The 22,027-nt window shown below is 34.4% G+C and overlaps 1 protein-coding gene across 1 annotated transcript in view; it reads right to left on the minus strand.

Moving 5' to 3' along the window:
• CDH7 (cadherin 7) overlaps window positions 1-22,027 on the minus strand; it is a 120,623-nt gene that overhangs the window by 19,412 nt on the left and 79,184 nt on the right. Inside the window, exons 5-10 of the mRNA XM_087931026.1 lie at window positions 18,452-18,619; window positions 16,355-16,542; window positions 12,322-12,575; window positions 9,240-9,376; window positions 8,343-8,464; window positions 5,394-5,511 (exon numbers count right to left, since the gene is read on the minus strand). Coding sequence (XP_087787152.1) covers window positions 5,394-5,511; window positions 8,343-8,464; window positions 9,240-9,376; window positions 12,322-12,575; window positions 16,355-16,542; window positions 18,452-18,619 — 987 coding nt within the window. The remainder of the gene's footprint in view (window positions 1-5,393; window positions 5,512-8,342; window positions 8,465-9,239; window positions 9,377-12,321; window positions 12,576-16,354; window positions 16,543-18,451; window positions 18,620-22,027) is intronic.

A 22,027-nucleotide genomic window follows, 5' to 3' on the forward strand; every position in this document is an offset into this window, starting at 1 on the left:
TAAAGAAAAAAGTCTGTTTTTTAATATTAATTATAATAGTATATTAGCTTGGCAATATAAATAAATATGCCTCATAATTTGAAAGTACAAAGCATAGTCTCTGGAAGTAAGTATAGAGACTGCAATGGCCCTTTGTAAATAGTTAATAAAAAGATTTGCTAATTGAACTATGACAAACCTTTCACGTTTCCTGGTGGCAGGCTTGAAATTCTAGGTATTAATACAATAACACAAGAAAGGCAATAGAAAAGATTAAAAGTTCTTGCTTCAGCTGTGCTCAGCTGTGCTAGTGAAAAAGTGTCCTTAGATATGTTGTTAAAATACAATTCCCAGCAACCCCAGCCAGTTAATGATTGGATGCTGTAAGCTATAATTCAGTAATATCCAGAGAGCCATAATTTCTATCCCTGACTTATGCCCATTATAATTGGCCCAACTGAGATACAGTTTCATTTTAACACATTCAAATAAAACCCCTTGGATTTTGTACTTGGATCTTAATGTCAGATGCAAGTATGTAAGTGGGTGAGAACATATGTTTTGCCACTTGTTGCCTCCTGGCCTCGTGGAGACCTATGGTTAATGTTCCTCTTTTTAGAAATGCAGGGACTATATATATAAATGTAGAATGCACATAAGAAGAATAGCGAAGAGATTTACCACTCAGGAAAATCACATATTCTCCAAAGATCATCCCAGTGTCCAGTTAAGAGTTCATTATGCCACTCTTTAGGATTTGGGTAGATGTATTACACAGAATATTTGGAACAATTGCTATTTAGTCAATTTGAGTCATTCTGTATGGCTTTTTCAGGAGTATTCTCCAGGTGGTTTGATCCAATTCATAACCGCCGGTAATTATACTGCAATTATACTGTCAGAGATATAACTAAACAGAGGCAGAATAAGTAACCATTTTCTTCACTTGCTTCAACTTGTCTTCGGTGTTTTGGAATTGATCCTCTTCAGGCAGACCTCTACATTTTCCAAGGATTATTCTTGGCTGTCCACTTAGGTACTAGATCCAAGAGACTGAAGATAGAGCTTTTGACACACAACTAATTTTAAAAACTAACTTTCAGGCAGGAGGGCGAAGCACCCAGTACCAACAAATGTAGGCAAAGTAAAAGGAGTTTTAACAAAGCTGCCAGTCTTTGGCACCATTAAAATTAAAAAGAATCAGACAGCTTTTGTTTACTGTGGAAAGCAGATTCTTTCACTGATGAAACCTGATTTTGAAGGGAAAGGTGCCCATTGATAAAAAAAAAAAAAAAGCATTGCCTACTGTTAGTAAGTTGCCCGTGGTTAACAATGCATTACATAATAGTTTGCTTTTTTCTTTACTTCAGCAGAACTACTGTTGTCCCTGCTATTCTGAGTTTGGTGGCAGAGACCTCCCTTAATAGTTTTGGCAGGAATGTTATATTTGTTTAATATGGGAGAATATACCGGGTAGTGTTAGAAGAAGAATAAGCATAAATTGTTCATAGTAAAAAGACTAAGTAGTAATCACAACTTCAATGCTAAATTGGCAATGAAAAAATAATAATTGTATCCTCAACTAACTCCTTATTGTTCTCTAGAGATTATCCCCAACCCATTTTGGAGATCGTTTGAGAAGGGAATCATAAAGAAAGCCAATCCCTTCTCTGTAAAAATTATAATAAATAGGGAAGGGATTGGCTTTCTTTATGATTCCCTTCTCAAACGATCTCCAAAATGGGTTGCTACTAATTTAAATAATACTCCTGTGTCTTTGCTTAGGGAGAAAGCTTGCATGAAGAAATACGACGCAAAGACAACTAAGGCTGAAAAAATGGTTTTATATATATATTTCAAATTAGTTGATCCAAAGGTTTTTTTATGACTGCTCTTAGATCTTAAAACTGTAATCAAGTCATAACATAAGATCAAAGTAATTTTGGCTTTCTTGCCATTCCCACTATCCATGGGGAAAAAAATTAACTGAAAGAAAGACACATTTATTGTAATCATATCTGTATGTGACTCGGACTAAAAATAAACTCTTATTCCCTCTTTAGAATAATCAAGTGAAAATCACTTGATCTTGCCTGCTGGCATAAGGCAGTATTATTAAAGTAAGTACATGCACAAAACAGAACCAACCAACCAACCAATCATCCAACCAACCAAAACCTTAAATACTTTATAAAACAAATCTATTTATAAGCCCATCTTTTTTTCTTCATATTGTGGGCAAGTTAAAAGCAAGGAAGAAAATGCAGATTGGATTTTGGACAGTAGTCAACGCCTTTTTTTAAGGAAAGTACCAGTAGCATTGGAAAAAGCACTAGTTCGCCTTTTCAAGAAATCTGGCTTAAATCTACAGCGAAGGACTATTGTCCTATATCCAAACTTTCTTCTTAGTAAAGTTAGGGCAAAGTGATAGGACAACAAATGCAAAGATTCCAGAAGACTGGGATTTATGTGAACCCTTGGTGTAGGAATGCAAGCCAGGAATGAGTCAGAAATTGAATAAGTTGCCCTCCCTGGTGTCCTGTAATTGGCCATGTATGGTGGAAAAGCAACCATTATTGCCCTGCTATGCATTTCTTCAACTTTCAGTTATGTGAATCACAGCATATTTCTGGCAGTCAGTGAGATTTAGGATTGGGAGGGTCTATTGGCCACCCATTTCCTAAGCAGGTAGGTCTCTTAGTCGTTGCAGGAGGGGAAAAGGTTAATCTCAGAGAAAGTCAATATGGGGTTCCCTGGGTTCATTTCTCTTCCTCATCTACATGGATGAGATGATCTGATGGTTTGGAGTGAGGTATCATCAATACGTTGATGATGTGCTGATGAGTCAGATTTATACAGCATCAGATTCAACCGAAGCAAGACAGAGTGGTTGTTAATTCACAATCTACTTTGGCTGTTCTTGAAGTTAGACTCCCCTGAAAGGGCAGGCTTGCACTCCAAGGGCTCTTCCTGGACTTCAGGTTTCTGTTGGAGACGCTGTGGATACTGTGTCCAGGAGAGCTTCTGCCAAGTAGTTGGGGTCTTATGTAGAAAAGTACAGACTGAAAACGGTCACTTATGCCCTTGCTATTTGCATTTGTTCAAATGCCATTTACTCAATATGGGGCAGCTCTTGAAAACCACAAAAAATTTTTAACTAGTACCAAATATAACCATCCTCATGCTGCATGATATTGTGAAAACACTGGTATTATGGTTTGTTTCCAGATTCAGTTCAAGGTCTCGATTGCCAATAAAATACTGTCTGAAACCATATTTGCCATTCATGGTTTATGTTTGAAATATGAAATGGCTTTTTACACAAAATGTACCTATCAGTACATAATCTATATTTAGTAAGCTCGACAAAATACATTGTTGTCACAAATCTAAGTATGTTCAAATTAAAATTTAAGAAATCAATCTATGTAGTCAGAAGAACATCTATCAGAAGATGATTCATTAACGTGAAAATATATCTCAAAAATTAAAATTAGTGCAAATGAATTAGAAATGCAAATTCTGAATATTCATTTGTCCTTCACACAAAAATTACATTGCTATCTATTTAAAGAATTGCAAAAATTGAAAACTACTCTTTAAAATGATACATAAATCAAAGAAATACTACACTGAACTGATTTTCAATCTTCAGGATCTGGGCTAAGCAGACACAAGAACAATTAATTTTGATAATGGAACATATCTAAGCTCTTTAAATGAGGTCATAGCAAAGATTTCAGTTTAGAAACAAAAACAGATGATGAATTTAATAAAGGATAGATAATATCTTATTTCTGGAAGACTTTGTATTATATATTTAATTATAATAGGTATTTATTTTTAACTATAATCCTCAGATAGTGGATTGTAAAATTACATATGTTTGGATATTTTCTAAAAGTAAACAGTCTTCTACCAATAAATAAACAGCAGCACATATGAAATATCTATATCCTTGCTGTTATATGGTCAATGTGTTGAGCAGAAGATTTTAGTGCTAGGCTGAACATAATCTTAAAACTAGATCCAAAGCATTGTCTAAAATTGGTGACATTTCCCTTCTATATTAAGGGAAAGATGAGGACATATCCAAAAGCCATAGCTGACCCTTAAACAAGTTCTTCTTTTCAAAAAAATGTTAAGTGTGGCTCCACATCACTCAAAACATGTCTATCTTTAAGATAGAAAATGAACAGGTTGTCTAGTTTGAAGCACAACTCCAGTTGTGTGAAGTTTCGGAACAGAAGTATAACTGATATAGAATGCCTAATAACTATAAAAGAATTGACAGGGTAAGTTCAATGAGAGGGATCAAAAGGCCAGTGCAATAACATAGTACAACTGAGCAAGAAAGAAATACAGTATAAGTAAACAAAAGGTAACAAGAATGTCTGCATTCTTTGATAGGATGGTAAGTCAATAACCCTGGAATCAATTGTAAACCACAAGGATTTTTCTCTTTCCAAACATCATTTACAGGCCAAGAACCAATATGTTTCTGGAGAATGAGTTAATCGCATTCTGTTACCGATAGCTGCCTCATGGCTGAGACAAAGTGTTTCCTCCAGGATTTTTCTTCAGCATCCAATATTAAACATGAATAAAACAATAAAACAAGATTAAAACTTTGCAAAACAATACTAATCTGTATCCATTAGGAATTTAGGATTATTTTCAGGAGACTGAAATGACATTAACAACCAGAAATGTGGGGTTTTTAGCTCTTGGCTCCAATTTATGATCGATGTGACACATATGTTGCAAGTGATGTGTGGGAAACTATTTTTTTACAAGTTTTGAAAAGTTTTGAAAAGTTTTTTTCTGGATTTTTGGAGCCTATAAATGAAAGCAATTTGACTAGTGATTAAGGCATCAGCCTAGAAACCAGAAGACCACGAATTCTAATCCTACCATAGGCACGGAAGCGAACTGGGTAACTTTGGGTTAGTCAATCTCTCTCAGCCTGACTTATCTCACAGGATTGTTGTTGTTGTTGAAATAGGAGGAGGAAGGAGTATTAGGTATGTTCGCTGCCTTGAATTATTTGCAGGATAAAAAATGAAATAGAAAATCTACATCTAAATCTGAAGCCCAGTAATGTTAATGCTCTGAAGTATAATTTCATTTAGGGAAAAAAAAGAAAAAAAAAGTGAAAATAATTAGTTTAACAAAGGATTTGAAGCCCATCTGTTTGGTTCATAGATTGAAATGATTTAACTAACACCTTTTTTTCCTGACAGATCATCTATAGATAAGAAATTACTATGGGGCCTGATTGCTTTTAATTAATGTTTTTCCTGACAAGGAAGTTACTCTAGGTGATAGTCAGGGTTGCTTGTCTGAAGAAATTAAGAGTGGTAGCATGCTTATTCTGAAATGACCTCAGGCTAGAACCGTGACTGATACCTTACCTTTGTTATCTTGTAATGTGAAGTTGTGGTTGTTTGTTGCATCTCCTGCCAAACTGAAGAAAAACTGATGACCATTAGGTGGGTCATCTCTGTCGATGGCACTGATTCTTTGAATGATCTAAGGAGGGAAAAACATTGTCTTCATATCAATTTTAGTTTGTTTTCATTGCAATGTAATTATTTTGCATTAAGAATACGTAATTACTCATAAAGTTTAAATATTAATGTGACCTGAAATCTATATTTATTGAAAGTACTTTTCAGAATGTATATTGAAGGTTTTCTTTTCTGAACAGCTCTCCTTGCTGGAAAATAACATGATAGAAAAGACAGGCACTATTCAATTAATCTCTCGATAAAACATAATATATCAGTAGAATAAATTTCACTTCCTTAGGCAGAATTTGTTTCTTGAAATTGGCTCCAAGTGGTGGATCTTCTACAGCAGGGGGGTGTTGTATTTTTAGAACAAAAGACAACAAAAATGTTTTGAAACGGTTTCTAGAAAGAGCCAATTTCTATGTATATATAATTCTTGGAACAATGAAAATGATAGAAATAATGTTCTTTACTTCCTCTTCTACCACTCTGGGTGTTGAGGGGAAAAACATTATTAATTTATACATTTAACTTCAGGTGAATTGAACAGGAATTATAAGGCCATTTCAATTCATAATGTATCACATATTTTAATGTTGTTAGTCTAATGTGTAATCTGGGCCCGTTTAATGCTTTTGAGGGGGAGCATTTTCCTGAAAATACTTCCAAATCAAATTCACATTGTTTTGGACAATGTTATCATTTCAAAGCCCCAGAGAGTAGATTAAGTTATTTCTTTTAAAAGAAACAAATGGGGGAAATGATAGCTTTGATGGGTTCAGTGATTTTAATGAATTTTAAGAGAGAGAAAAATACTGTCGGCCAAAGAAATCTTTTCTAAAGAAGCTGCAAATGCTCCGTCAAACTGAAAGCTTAAGTTTTTGCCTAAAGGATTTAGCACAAACTCAAATGTTTGAACTTTGTTATCCTGACACTTATTTTCCCAAGACATAATAACAGCTGATTCAAATGTATGTTGCAGACTTGCTTTTCTGCATGACAGGAGAACACCTTGAGACTCATGTATAGTCCTTTAAAGCCTTGGTAGAATCCCAGTGCCCGTCCAAAAATTCCATGAAAAGTGTATTTTTAGGCAATAAAAGAAACTATAAGTAGTACATTATAAATAATAATAATTTCAGTAATTAATTTAGTTCACTTAAATATCAATCACGAGCTGAAAAACATTAACCTTAAATGGAAGAACGTGGAGACTAGCTGCGGATCAAAAATTGTGGAGTATGCTTGTAGCTCCATGTGCTTAGCATAGGATGTAATAATAAATGTAAATGTTGCTATTTGTCTTGACTCTACCTATCTCTTCCATTTAGTCATCTTTTCTTGAAGTGGACTCTCTAGGACACCACTCCAGCACATCACTCATCTTGGCTGGGGATTTCCCAGAGTTAGTGTCCATGCATCTTAAAGTTGCTGAAGCTGAGAAACACTGCAGCCTTTCTTAATCTTTACTATCTTGGAATAGTTTTCTTCAAATAGTTTTCAAGTCTCAGGGAAGTCCTACCAAAATTGCATACATTCACAATACAATTCACCTCTAGCCTACACAATCCACATTTTATAAGGTTTACCACAGCAAAGCAGCACGTGGGCAGCTATGTTCTCTCAAGTCGAAATTCCCAACATTGCAAGGACTAGCACTGCATGACACAGGAAGCTCAAAAATTTATTTTGTTCCTCCCAATTACGATCATGTATGTATGCAGAAAACTTATATGGCTGCCGACCTCATAAAAACAACTCTGGGTGACTCACAGCAATAACAGAATAACAGAGTTGGAAAGGACCTTGGAGGTCTTCTAGTCCAACCCCTGCTCAGGAAGGAAATCCTATACCATTTCAGACAAATAGCTGTCCAATCTCTTCTTAAAAATTTCCAATGTTGGAACATTCACAATTTCTGGAGGCAAGTAGTTCCACTGATTGAGTGTTCTAACTGTCAAGAAATTTCTCTTTAGTTCTAGGTTGTTTCTCTCCTTGATTAGTTTCCAGCCGTTGCTTCTCGCCTTGCCTTCAGATGCTTTGGGGAGTAGGTTGACTTTCTCTCTTTATGGCAATGACTTAGAACACTGCTATCATGTCACCCCTAGACTCCCTTTTCATGAAACTGGACATACTCAGTTCAAGCAACTGATCTTCATAAGTTTTGATCTATGGTCTCATTATCTTCTTTGTTGCTGTTCTCTGCACTTTTTCTATAGTTTCAACATATTTTTTATATTGTGGGGACCAAAACTGGATGAAGTATTCCAAGTGTGGTCTTACCAAGGCATTATAAAGTGGTATTAACACTTCTCGTGATCTTGATTCTATCCCTCTGTTAATAAGCCTAGGACTACATTGGCTTTTCATAAACTTTAAAGATAATTAAGGCCCCTACTCCTCCAAAAAAATCCTGTGGAATTCCTACCAGCTTCTCATGGCATCCTAATGTTCTTCAAGGTGTTTGTTGAGAAAGGGTGGTCTAGCAAATTTAATGTGTCCTTAAACTTCCTAGGAAGTGCTGTATGAACCAGAAACATTATATAAAACAGAAACCAGAAATGTTGTACTCCTAAAGGGAGATGTCTAAAAGACTGGAAATGGGTTGTTTAAGATCATCTAGAAGATGTTCAAATCTGTGTGTAGTATAGATTCACCTGTGCAGTTCTGTAGTGGGATCTTGGATGATAAAGGTTTCAGACCCAGTTAATGCTTATTTTAGCTTCAAATCAACATCTCAGTTTTATTGCAATGAATTGATTATATTTTAACTTAAAAGAGGAATCACTGTAAATCAAATCACTGTTTTGCAGAAAATATCATCAAGCTGTTTTGAATATAAATCCACACCTGGCCAGGTTCTGAATTTTCACAGACTGTTGTTTCATAATCCATAGCAAACTCAGGTGCATTGTCATTAATATCCAGGATAGTGATGGCCACATATCCCCTCCCAATTTGTGAAGGATTTTCTGATAAAAAGAACAAAAAGGAATTATTATTCTTGATCATAAATCAATTCTGCAGGTATCTAATATATTCTGTATAACTGCATTAACAAAATGAAATTGTCAGTGGGAAAAAATGTGGCAATGACAACAAAATACAGTAGTTGCAACATCTCATCCAATCAATGACTAATATTTTAATTTTTACCACCTTTTATTTACTATTTTAGATAAAAGCAAAGGAATAAACCTGGATAACCTACCCAGGTTGTTGCATTTCATAGTTTCAGCCATCACCAGCAGAATCTAATGAAACCACTCTCTTTAACCAAGATGTATGTATTGACATAGTAGTTATACACAGTAAATTCCAATTTGTAGTAACAGAGACGACTAATGAACCTCTGTTATCCATAATATCAGTCAAATATAATTCTAGGGTTCCAAAGATTTACATGATCAATCAATTCTGCAGTGTCCTTTTAATGCCATTTATTAACCAATCTATTTCTTGTCTCTGAATCCATAAAAATGATTATATAAAATAATAAAACATCACAGTAGAGCTGTTTCTACAACAACAGATACACATTTTATCCTATGATACATAGAAGTACTTTAAAATACATAGAATTATCATGGAATAGAATAAATATTAACTCTGTGTAGTTCAGACCTTATAACTAGAAACTTCTATTAACATTGGTTTTAGAAAAAAAAATGATTCAAATTTGCTCAGCTAATACAGTGAAAATCATCACTTCATAACATTTCAATTTTTAAAAAATTGGCAACTTACGGCTTTCCATTGCTAAAACTGTAATATTATGAACAGCATTTGTCTCTCTGTCCAATGTCTTTGCCGTAGTAATAACCCCAGTGTTGGCATCAATATTGAAATATCTTTCTAAGTCTGTATTTCGATCTATTGAATACCTGGATGGAAGATGAATGCAAATTTTTGATGTATATACAATTGCATTGTTTAAAATGTTTCACTGATTTCACATTAAGGTGAAATATTTTTTTTTATTATTTTCCCTCTTCATCTAAATTCTTTTTTGAATCTGATGTTTTATTATATTCCTAAACTAAGATAGTACATTATACAACGTTACCTGCTTCTGTAAAACATACTGTGTTAGCTTCATCCCTATATTTCATAATGTTTTTCTTAAGGGAGGTCACAGGTATATTCTTGCCTTTTCTGTTATTTAATTCCTGGATGCAGCAAGAATTTTTGGTGGTGGGTTGAAGGGAATACTCTACATGTAAATATAACCATAACATAAAATAGATCTAGAAATCAGCCATTTGTATTTAACCTATTCCATTTCCATCAGTTTGCACAATGAGATGTAACAGTTTTTTAAAAAATATATTTTATAGGCAGAAAAAGGATGGATAAGGAAATCAGAGAGTAGATTATATATCATCACATTTGCTCTTGGAGTTTGATTGTCATCATACAAACTCAGACTCTTATCACTGAACGCCTTTGGCTTAAACACACTCTCTTTCTTCCTCCAAATTCTTTTGAAAGAAAATTTCAAAGCAAAAATAAACAGCAAAGAATACAGAGAGATATCCAATGCTCGTTGGTTTGGTTACCCTCATTGTAAACAGCCATGTCCTTTGAGATTCATTACAAAATATTTCCAGACTTGGGTATGTTCACAGGATAATAGTATAACTCTAAATCATTTTCCTGCCATCACAATAAAAGTATAAAATCAGAGTTCTCACCCACTGGTAGTATGAATCATTCTACATAAAGCTTTTTTGTGTGCAGGGCAGCACTTCAAGAATGACAAAAAGCTTGTGGCATGATTTAAACAGTAGTGAAGTAAAATGGCTTAACTATAATTTTCCACAGAATCCATAATTTGATTTAAGTTCATCAGGAAAGTGAGCAAGTGAAGGAAAGGAGTAATTTAGGAGAATGGCAACAACACTGTAATTGATTAAAACAAATGAGTAGAGAGTGATATGTGACTATTTCATATAAGTTCCAGAGTTTTACTGATTATAATGATGATTTCAGAATTATCACCTCTTTTGGATATGTAGCAATGGGAGATATAAATGGCAGAGAAATGTAGACCTTTCGTCAGCTAGTTCGGGGATAGTCAACCTTTTTATACCTACCGCCCACTTTTGTATCTCTGTTAGTAGTAAAAAAAATTTCTAACCACCCATCGGTTCCACAGTAATGGTGATTTATAAAGTAGGGGACAAAACCCCTACCGCCCACCATGAAAGCTGGAATGCCCACTAGTGGGCAGTAGGGACCAGGTTGACTACTACTGAGCTAGTTCATCAATACTGACATAAATATTGAATATTGTAAAACCATGGTTTGAAAAAGAATATGCTTCTATAGACATAAAAATTTTCCACATTCTGCCAAACTTATTCCTAATCAAATAAAATGACTTTAAGTAGATATAGGTCAAAACAAATTCTTTAATTCACGTTTGACCAAAAGGACATTTCAGAGTTAGAAGAAAAAACTGGTTGCAGGTTGAAGCCATCCAGCTGATGAAAATCTACACTTGTGGTTCAGTCATAAAGATAATTTGAAGATTCAAGAAAGTGATCCTTTTTATGTGAAACAATAAATATTGATCTTGCTGGACTTAAAAAAGGATAAAACTGGTAAAAAATCTTCATGGTTGGCTTCAGAGGTATTGCTGGTCATCTTCCTAATATAATCAATCTTGATAGACCAAGGTAGATGGAATTTAATTTCTGGTCAGCTTCTGGTCAGCTTTTAACCCTTTAAGTAAATAACTCTACTCTTCTTCAATGTTGCTAATAAACAGTCACAATGGAAGCCATTTGTGTATTTTCTTGAGAAACATTCAACTGATTATTAGTATCTAATAAAATTGTTGCAAGCATTTGGGGCTTATCTTTTTCAAAATAGATATCAGTTTTGGCTCAAATAAAGCACTAAAACCTGGCATGTCTAAGTTATAATTGCATCGTTATCAGACCCGTTCTGCTCTTCAACAAAATTATTACATTCAACAGTACTTTGAATGTAATTATTTTGAAGAAGTTCCTTTTCAGCCAATCTAATATCACAAACTAAAATACATACATTCACACACAATATAAGGACTTCACACTCATACTATACATATATATATATGGACATTTTTGAAAAATAAATACTGAAGCAATATCTAGGACTGATTTTGTTTCTAGAAATAATCTTGTTTGTGAATAGCAGCTGGTATAATTTAGGGAGAACAAAAGCTATGGTTTGTGGATAATGAGAAATTCTTGTCATCTGTGGAATATTTTTCTCAGATTTCATTTATAATGTATGCCGTCCCTCTCCCTGTATGCCACAAAACAAATGCCACAAAACCATTGCAATGTAGCCTAGAATACTGATGAAGAGGTATTGAATGTTTATAAATTGCTGTGTCCCAAAGAATTAAACCTATTTGCAATTACAACAGAAAAGCAAATTAATATTATGCAGATTTAGCTGCTTCCATCTCTTAACAGCTTAGTGAACTGCACATTTATAAAGATCTTTGGCATTCTCTACACAGTCCTTGTTAAAATACTTGTACACAATTTTAAAGTGAAATGGAACCTTGTTTCAGTTGACCAAATGACTGCCATATTCATTCTTTCTCTCTCTCTCTCTCTCCCTCCCTCCCTTCCTCTCACTCTCAACTTTGGAATTATAAAGGAAGAAAATAAAGGGAGAGAATAGAGATATTCCTCCATTTGAACTGACAAAGGCCTCATATTTTCAAATACTCCTGTGAGAAAAGCAACATATAACAGGAATAAATAAATGAAAAGAATATACAGTTGAATACCCTGAAAAAAAAAATGGAAATGAGCTATCAAATTACCTGACAGGACTGTTAGATGCATCTGGATCATGGGCTGCTACAGTACCAATAATAGTGCCTACTTTGGCTGCTTCAGATACCACCATGCTATACGAAAGTGAACTAAACATGGGTGGTTCGTCTACATCCTCCACAATGATCTTGACTGTTGTCATATCACTGAATGGTCCAAGGCTTAGAAAGCGGGCATCTACCTGCTTATTTGCTGCTTCAGTTCTCAGTGTGTAGCTGGTCTTTGTTTCGTAATCCAGCTCCTAGAAATGGCAAAGTTTCATTAGCAAAATCTTTGAGTTATGACTACCCCGGAATATACTGGCCTTTCCCCATCTTCAGATACAAAAATGTCAGTCTTTCCAACAGACCTAAGAAAATTTATATAAAATAAGTTTTTACTATTCCAAATGAGATTTTTGCAATCAATTCAAGGTGCTTGGAATTGTGGGAGAGAATTGGAGTGAACTGGACATATTTCCAAGATGATGGTTCTGCTGCTTTCAGTCCCACATCAATCAAACTAATGAATGTCTTATCAATGTAAAGGATTGTAGAGCCATACAGAAATTTCCAAGCTCTAGAAATTCTTACAGGGAAACTTTCTATTAAAATGGCTGCATGCCTGTATAATCGTATTACATAAAATAGGTAATAGTTTGTACTGACAAGTAAATTGCATTTGTTTTCATCGTTAATTTTCTGAGTTACTATATATTACAGTCTGAAAAAATCAAATAATCAAATCAAATATTATGTATTAATATTATTGCTTGGTGATTTCCTCTATTTTTACATACCTGTGAGTTTGTTTTGTGTGGGATGGGCAAATTAGTAATTAGATGCATTCCAAACACTATTAATAATTACATGCATAATCATATTTTCTGAATATGCAGAACTGAGTTTGAACGATATAAATCAGCCGCATGGAAACTGATTGAAATACTGCTAATCTCAGAATCAAACATGAAAATTAGATTGATTAAGAATGCTGATCACCGTTACTGAAATTCAGAGTGTTATAATGGAAGAAACAGACAAGGACAAGTTGCATGACAGACAAGGTCAGATCCGAGAACACAGATTCACAGTTGTTTGACAGCTTGCTTTTTCAGTTCACGGTCATTGAGCACATTCAGAAAAGACAGGCACCAACCTTTATGGTTTCTCGTGGATGTGTCTGCACATGCTGACTTATCCCCATGCCCTACAAGCTTGCCAATAACTGCTGATACCTTGTTTAGAGTTTTAAGATTCTAGTTTCATCTCCTAGCAACTTTCACCTGCCGCTAATATGGAAGCAAATCTAAACTATGTGAAGGATTCTTTTTTTGCTAGCTTGATTATGCAAATCTGCTCTTCTATGCTACTACTACCATGTGTTAGAAGTAATTTGTGGTAGATTTGAAGCTTGTAATAAACAAAGGAAATGAAATAAAATGTGCCATATCTATAATTTCCTATTTTGAGTAACATTTTTTTTTCCTCTTTTGAATCAGAAAAGGGTGTGTTGTGCTAATAATTTTATCTCTTATTATTACTGGGATTGATGTGCACTATCTGAAAAGGTTTTGAAAATTATCCAAATACTATTGTTATTAAAATGAATATACTTATTTTAATATCTGAAATGCTAATCATGAAACCCACTTAATGACTCAATCCATTATAAAGCAGTCAGAGCACAGCATCATAGCAAAATATGAAGATTTATCACTTCAGAAAAGAATACTGTTCTTTTAGATATTTTTCTTCCTTCTTCAAGAGCTCTATATAGAATACAGAGCACATCATATGAAATCAAGGTGGTGAACTTTAAAATACTGAACAATAAAGGGGTCATGGAGGCAGAGGCTATTTCAACCTCAATAGACCTTCAATCTTGATACAGAAAATTTTCTTTTCAAGTGTTCTGGGACCAAAATAAAACACATTTGCAATGAAACTTTAGATCCAAAATCCGAATAACATATGGGAACCATTTCAAGTTTTTGTTCTTAAAGGATACACTAAACTTAGAATGTTCTTAAGAAACATGTAAATATGTTCCATTTTATGCATACCCCTAATTAGATGCCTCATCACAATCTTATTCATTAACACTATAGTAAGTTATCATCATGGTGTCACACCTTTATTGTAGCTTTTAATTTGTTTGAATCAGGCATAAAATCCAATTAATTTTTATAATTACTATATGCTTTTATAACTATTATACATTAGCCTCTAACAAATTTAATGTAATATATCAATTTATCACAGGGACAATTCCAATTCCATTAAGAGATTCCACTAGTTTCTTACCGATGGTATACCATTTAAGTTCATAGTTGTCAGATAATGAAATGCATAAATATCCATTCTATTCTAGTAACTGTACAGACATTTGACAATTGCTCATCTAGGGCACTTTCATATTCAACAAATTATTTGGTGGCTCCCATTGATAACTCTCCAAATAGCCACACACTTTCCATTCTCCCATTTTTTTTGCTTGGCCCACCATATCCAGCAGAAAGGGAGTGCTCAGAGTCCTTTTCATCAAACAATGTCATCTTTTTGCACCTTGGAGGTAGGTTTCCATGAGACAGTTCTTACTGCCCTAAGAACAGTATCCCTCTGAAAATCCAGATAGCCTCACCCTGTTAGCTTTTCATAAAGTCCTAAAGATTGGCTTTTTCCCCAGGCATCTGGCCAGGAGATTAAGCATTCTCTGCTGATGATGATGTAATGTGTGTGTGTGTGTGTGTGTGAGAGAGAGAGAGATGGAGTTATAATTTCAACCATGATCATCATGGGATTTCTGGTGTTCTTTTTATTTTAGTTATTCATATGAGATGAGTAGCCATTAATTCAATATCATATTATATCATAGTAATCAGAGCCAGTTTGGTGCAGTCGTTAAGGCATCAAACTAGAAACCGGGAGACCATGAGTTCTAGTCCCACCGTGGCACAAAACCAGCTGGGTAATCTTGGACAAATCACTCTCTCAGCCCTAGAAAGGAAGCAATGGCATAGCACTTTCATACAGTTGTTGATCAGTAGAAATTGCTAGGCACAATAGGTACCATTTTCTCCCTGCACCAAGTACTGCTGATTGGAGAAAAGGAGAGGTTAGCTTGATTGGGTTGATAGGTCTTTCAGACTCAATTGCTCATTTAACAAATCTGATCTAAAAATAAGCACTGTATTGATTTCCTTGTATGAAGCATTATTGTAACATCCTCGGATGGATATTATGCTAGAAAGCAAAATAACATTCAAAGTAACATTCAAAATATAACTAAAATATTCCAGATTATAATTTAAGGATACTATTCCAGAAACATTTTTTCTTTTTAACTTTGAATTAAAAATAATACTGATATTGATACTGATATTGATACTAATTATCATTGAGCTAGTCTTTGGATTACTGTAACTAAAATGTGGGTTTGAGATATAATAACAAATAACAACTATCCTGAAAAGGACAATTGAATTCTCTAATCCTTTAGTATAGTGAATAAAGCTTGAAGGCTTCATTAATATCTATGTTCTAGTTTTATCTCTTTAGATCCTCTCCTCATTTAGTTTTCCAAAGATCAATTTTAAGACTCAATCAGATAAAATGATAAGCTTTAAATAATGTAATTTATATCACATTCCCATTTGCAAACTGATGTAGGAGATCTCTGAATCCTGTTCAATCATGTTAAGATGTTTCAATTTTGCTTCATTTTATTAATATTTAAAATTCAAATAGTACTAAATTCTCTAATACACAACTGAGTCCTGTACTGTAGAAATGCATTTTTAACATTTTTAGACAAATTGTTCTTGGGTCGTATAAAACATACCTTATCTATTTCTCTGTAAATTTAGGTGCAATCTGATCAGCAACCTACCATACCTTTATCTCTGCACTTTTCATTTATTTGTAAAATTGTAAAAAAAAAAGCTAAAACAGTCAATGCACATCCTAGTCTAGTTCAATATTTTATCTATTACTGACTTACTTGAATCCCAGAACACCCGAAAAAATAAACCAATCTTACCTTTTGTATCATAATAATTCCTTCTTGTGTCTCCTTGTCCACTAAAATTTTAAAAACTCCCAAGCCATCACCATCCACAATCTTATATTCCATTTCAGCATTAATCCCTACATCAGCATCTGCAGCCTTTAATCTAGCCACCATTGAAGCCACAGGGAGTGATTCTGGAACATTATATTGGTACGATCCTATAAAATTAAAAGTGATTAGTGGATCTTTATGGATCATAGATCTATAATCTATGACCTTCTTTAGTTAATCATAAAGGGTAGATACAAAATGAGGGCAGTTTTGAAGCAGTGCATTTTGTTTCTGTAAGCCCATTAGGGTTCTCTGCATCTTTACTCCAATATTACACCTTTCTTCTATACTACAAAGGCACCATGTATAAATACACCATGGAAAAAATACCTAACCCATCAGATGTATTGGAACCGGAACATCCAGAATTTCTGTCTAAAAAGGAGAATTCCCAGGAATGAACATAAGCAGTTTTTACTTCTTAAGGTCTCTAAAGGAAAAAAAAACATCCTTGGGGTGGGGGGAATATCCAAGTATGTAATAGCAGTATTCTCTGTTCTGGTCTCCTAGTAGGATTTAATTATATGAGAAAAATAGTGATCTATCTCCTGATAGTGTATATTAAAGCTACATCATTAATACAAGATATTATTTTTGTTGATTTATTGACAGTTCACTGGAATGTCACAATCAACTCTTATGTAGAATTTTTGGAATAAAATGTGAAAGGTATGGACTTTTGTGATGGCTTATTAATGTTTTCTGCTCTTTTAATTCAGTTTATATTTTTTGAGAATATTGATGCACAAATTCATTGCTGAAATAATGCCTAATGTTTCTGTCAAAGGGAAATCTACTTCCAGTGGCATTTTAGCTTCTAGAGACCTCAAGTCAATAAAGGAAAATAATACATGGATTTGTAGGATCACAGATAAATCTTTATTGTGTCGTAAGAAGACATTTTTTCCATGTCAGATAATTGTGATAAATTCTAGCCTTGCGTTGTATTGGATTTTCTTATGGCTCAAACTGAAATTGACCAGATTACAGATTAAGAAAACAGAACCTGATGCCACAAACCTTCTACTTCTAGAAACTAAATCTGTTGTATTTTATTATTTATCTAAGTAGTTTAAGATGAGGGGAAAATAAAATTTTCACTTTCTTTTCCACTTGTAAAGAAACTAATTTTAACAATTTGTATATACTCTATTCTCCATATTAAGGTAACTTTCATTTGCAATGGACTATTAAGAAAAGCAGGGAAATATAATACTTTTGAAAAATAGGATAACTGAAATGTGGAAACAGACTTCTTTTTCTAATTTGATTTAGACATAAAGCAGAAGGAAGATTGGTTCTGTTTTTCCCCACATTGATTTTTTCCTTCCTTCCTTCCTTCCTTCCTTCCTTCCTTCCTTCCTTCCATCCATCCATCCATCCATCCATCCATCCATCCATCCATCCATCCATCTATCCATCCAAGACCATAAGAAAAAGACTCAAAGGAAAAAATAATTTTGAGACTTTTGGGTTTCCAAAAGACAAGTTGTTACAAATTTTAGGGAGCTTTGAAACTAAAGAAAAAGACAAATATCAGAGGTTGGATAATAACCAATTCAAAGCAGAGCACTGAGTGACAATTGACATTTGCTTTATATTCCACAATAACTTTTACTATCATCATTGGCATCCCACTTTTCTCTAAATCCATGCCATTCCATCTTCAGTGGCAATTAATAGATATGAATCATCAAAGAAAATATATTTGGATGATTCAAGGAAACATTAAGAACTCTACATTATCAGGATTTATAAAAAGAAATCTCATACTATATCACTAATAACATATTTTTATTTCTGTATATGAAAAATAATGAACAGCTGTTGTCTGGAACCAGCATTTTCTATTAGAAATAGCTAAAGAGGCTTAAATAAATTTAATTCATAATTTGAATCTTTGACCAAAATTAATTTCAGCCATTAAGTAGCTGAATTTTAGTCTTTCTAAGTAGCATACCAATATAAATTTGTTACTGTGCAAATTACCTTTAATTATCACCTATAGAAACTTACTGCGTGGAAATCGTGGAGGATTATCATTGACATCAGTCAGGGTAACAGTGACAGATGTGGTTCCAGAAAGACCCCCATTTTGACCAACCATATCCTTGGCTTGAATGACAAGCAAATATTGGTCTTTTGCTTCTCTGTCCATATTGGGAAGTGCAGTCTTGATAATACCTAAAGTATACCAAAATAGTTACATAAAGTAGTAGTCAGTATCTCAGTATCTTGTCAATTACTAGGCATGGACATACAGCAGCAACATTTGCATTGAATCCGCCATCCCTCCCTAAAAAACATAATACAAAATTCTGGGCTACCATGACTTTAAATTATCATGTATTTCAGATAGCAACATTCAGAAAGTCTAGCAGGCCCACTTATGTTAAATGATCCCTAATGTTAAATATCCAGCAAAGGATATAGAGCAGGGGTGTCAAACTAGATTTCATTGAGGGCCATATCAGGGTTGTGTTTGACCTTGGGGGGGCAGGGTAGGGGGGGGCTAGGATGGGTGTGGCCACTTGATGTCACTCGTGTAGGGGACACCTGTGGTGGCCCAAGTGCTCTGCCAGCGAAAACAGGCTCTCAAGATCTATTTTTGGCTGCCGTGGCCTCCTGCAATTCTCTGCCAAAATGGAGATCGGGAGGGAGGTTTGCAGGAGGGTGTGACAGCCAAAAACAGAGCTCGGAAGCCTATTTTTGCTGGCAGAAGCACCGCGGGCCAGTCCTTTCCTGTTTCCAGAGAGGCCCCATGGGCCAGATCTAAGTACCCTGCAGGCCGGATCCAGCCCCTGGGCCTTGAGTTTGACACCTCTGATATAGAATCTCTCTTTTGCCCAGTATATGATATGAACAAATGATCATCAACCTTTTATCTCCAGGAACTACTTTTAAGCCCTATCAGGTTTATTAGTCCTTTACTGTTGCTGATTTTCTTGCTAATGTTATTTGTTTTGTTTCACTCTTCCATAACATTATTTACCTTTCCCATACTTAATGTTCTTCCTTTTCTCTGTTTCAAATGACATATTGTTAGGACAATTTAATATTAAAACCAAATGTTCAAACTACAGTCAATATGATCACTTTCAAGGTATTAACTATTTTTTCCTTTGTCATGTTAACATGTTGTGTACCACTGCTTTAATAACATAATAACAGAAAAAGAAAATAATGTGACCCAGATTTGCTCGGTTGTCAACCCAATTTAGGCTACACCAGTTAAAAGATCAACACTGTACATAATACATTATGTTTTAATTCATATACCTTAAATTTAAGCTCCTATAACTAAATATAATATTGTCAATATAACTAGAGCTGCTAAGCAAACTATGAACTACCAAATTCCATACTTTAGATTTCATTCCATCTGTTCCAAATTCCTATGTTTGTGAATGCAGCTGAAGAATATAAGAAGAGTCTTCCTGTTGGTCAGGCAAACAACTCACTTAGTTCAATATTCTATGTTACACAATGTCCACTCAGATGCATTCAGGAATGTGATTCCTGTTCTTTAAAAATTGAAAATTGCAGTGCCTGAAACCATACACTTATCTGACATGCAGTTAAACCTGAAATTGTATAATCCTAAGAAAAGAGTAGTTACTCCAAATTTAAAATCTGAATGCTCAAACTATTTGGGAATATATTAATGCATGTGCTTTCAAAATAAACAGTTCCAATATTATGCAAAGCTAACAGTAACAAGGGGTGGGGGGGAGGCTGAAGTTTTTGGGAGAAAATTTGAAGGGACCTTGCAATCCGTACACTTTTAAGTGCCAAAACTCCAAAAGACCATTTTATTCCTATAACGTTAAAAGCTTCTGTCAATAACATACGGTGACATCTCAGAGACAAACTACACAATGTTGTGGAGGCTTTGGGTTCAATAAGTTACTACCCTCACATGAATTATCCTTGGTATAGAAGTTATTTCATTTTTTTTAAAGGTAGTCATTGGATACAGCAAATAAAATTCTTTGTCTCAATCTCAGATTTTCACTACTCAGTTGAAAGTTGCTTACTTTAAGGCTTTTCTAGTGAAATGTAAAAGAAAGAAAGAAGATTACATGACGGGGATATTGCAAACTGCCATGTGTCTTGAGTTTTCCAATGCTACAGTGTAAATAGGATGGGACTAATAAAAATTAGGTAACCCAGTCAACATTTAATGGCAAGAAACTGTAGGAGTTGCAATTCCTCTCAACAAAAGAAGGAAAGACATTACATTTCCTACTTCCATCACAGTCTATGCACACACAGACTGATTTGTTAAACAGAAGTAGTCAAAGCCTTTTTCTCTGCCATCAAAGTGACAACATGGAAGAACAATAGCATTTATCATTCTGTTGCCAAACTCCCCTGCTGCCAAAATGAGTTTCTTAAGAATCCCAAACCATAAATGACCCAGTACAATCTTGGTGCTATTAATAATCTGGTGCCATGCTGTGCATTTAAATGAAGCGATTCTAAATTAGCTAATATCTTAAAAATAAAACAAAATCACTCACTATAATTAGAGAACTTTGATGTAGTAGCTGAAGCACTGCATTGTCTGAAGCATTTTTAGAGCTATCCATTTGGCCATCTCTTTGTCACTTGTAATTACTCTTTGAAATTTAAAAGAAGAGGGAAGAAAAGAACAGAACAACTGTTCTGTTACTATTCAACTATGTAGATAAGCATTGGGCAATTAAATATCCCTCCTTTAACTGGGGAGGTTTTCATATTGTTGTACAGTACAGCAGGCAGAGATATAAGATTTTATCTCACTATTGTTCCATGTCACCAGTTGAGAAAAGACAAAATATATGATCAGCTAAGAAGCATTGGCCTTCTGTATCATCCTTGATATTTATAATTCCTAGATCCAGATGCACTTCTTTCTTCTTCTTTTGAATTTAGAATACTCCTAAGCAGAACGTATTGGGAGTTCACACAATTATGGCTAGTTTTCTTTATAATTTCAGATTCATTGAAAATCATTACACAATTTAATTATCATTTATGTATTTATCAAACACATTTCTATCCAACCATTAAATGACTCTTGGCAGCTTACTCAGAATATTAATAAACATCTACCATAGCATCTAAAGCTTGATGCATGACAACAATAACCACAATTCACCAACTATAGCAAATACATACAAGACTTAATCAAAATTAAAAATCAAAGATAGCATCATAAAAAGCTTAAGGAAAAGCCCTCTAAAATAATTTGTGAAATGTTAGCAGGGAGGAGGTCATCACTGAAAGTAGCAACTTCTTGCTTGGTCCCCAAAATCTCCTGAAAATGTGGGATTTGTAATAAATGTTGTTTTAACTGATCAATATATTATCCTCATCCCCTGCAAGTGTTCCAAAGAAATAAATTGGTTGATGGCATCACAAACTAAGAAGAGGCCCAATAGGATCATGACAAGTGACTACCCCTCTTCAGGCCTCAACATCATCCAAGGAAGTGAGCAATGCTATCATTGTCCCATATTTAGCCCCCAAAAAAAAAAAAAAAAGGTAAAAGAGCCTCGGTGGTGCAGTAGTTAGAGTGCAGTACTGCAAGCTACTTCTGCTGCCTGC

This window comes from Pseudonaja textilis, chromosome 3 (assembly GCF_049901715.1).
Source record: "Pseudonaja textilis isolate UNSWEBS1 chromosome 3, rPseTex1.2, whole genome shotgun sequence".
NCBI lineage: Eukaryota > Metazoa > Chordata > Lepidosauria > Squamata > Elapidae > Pseudonaja > Pseudonaja textilis.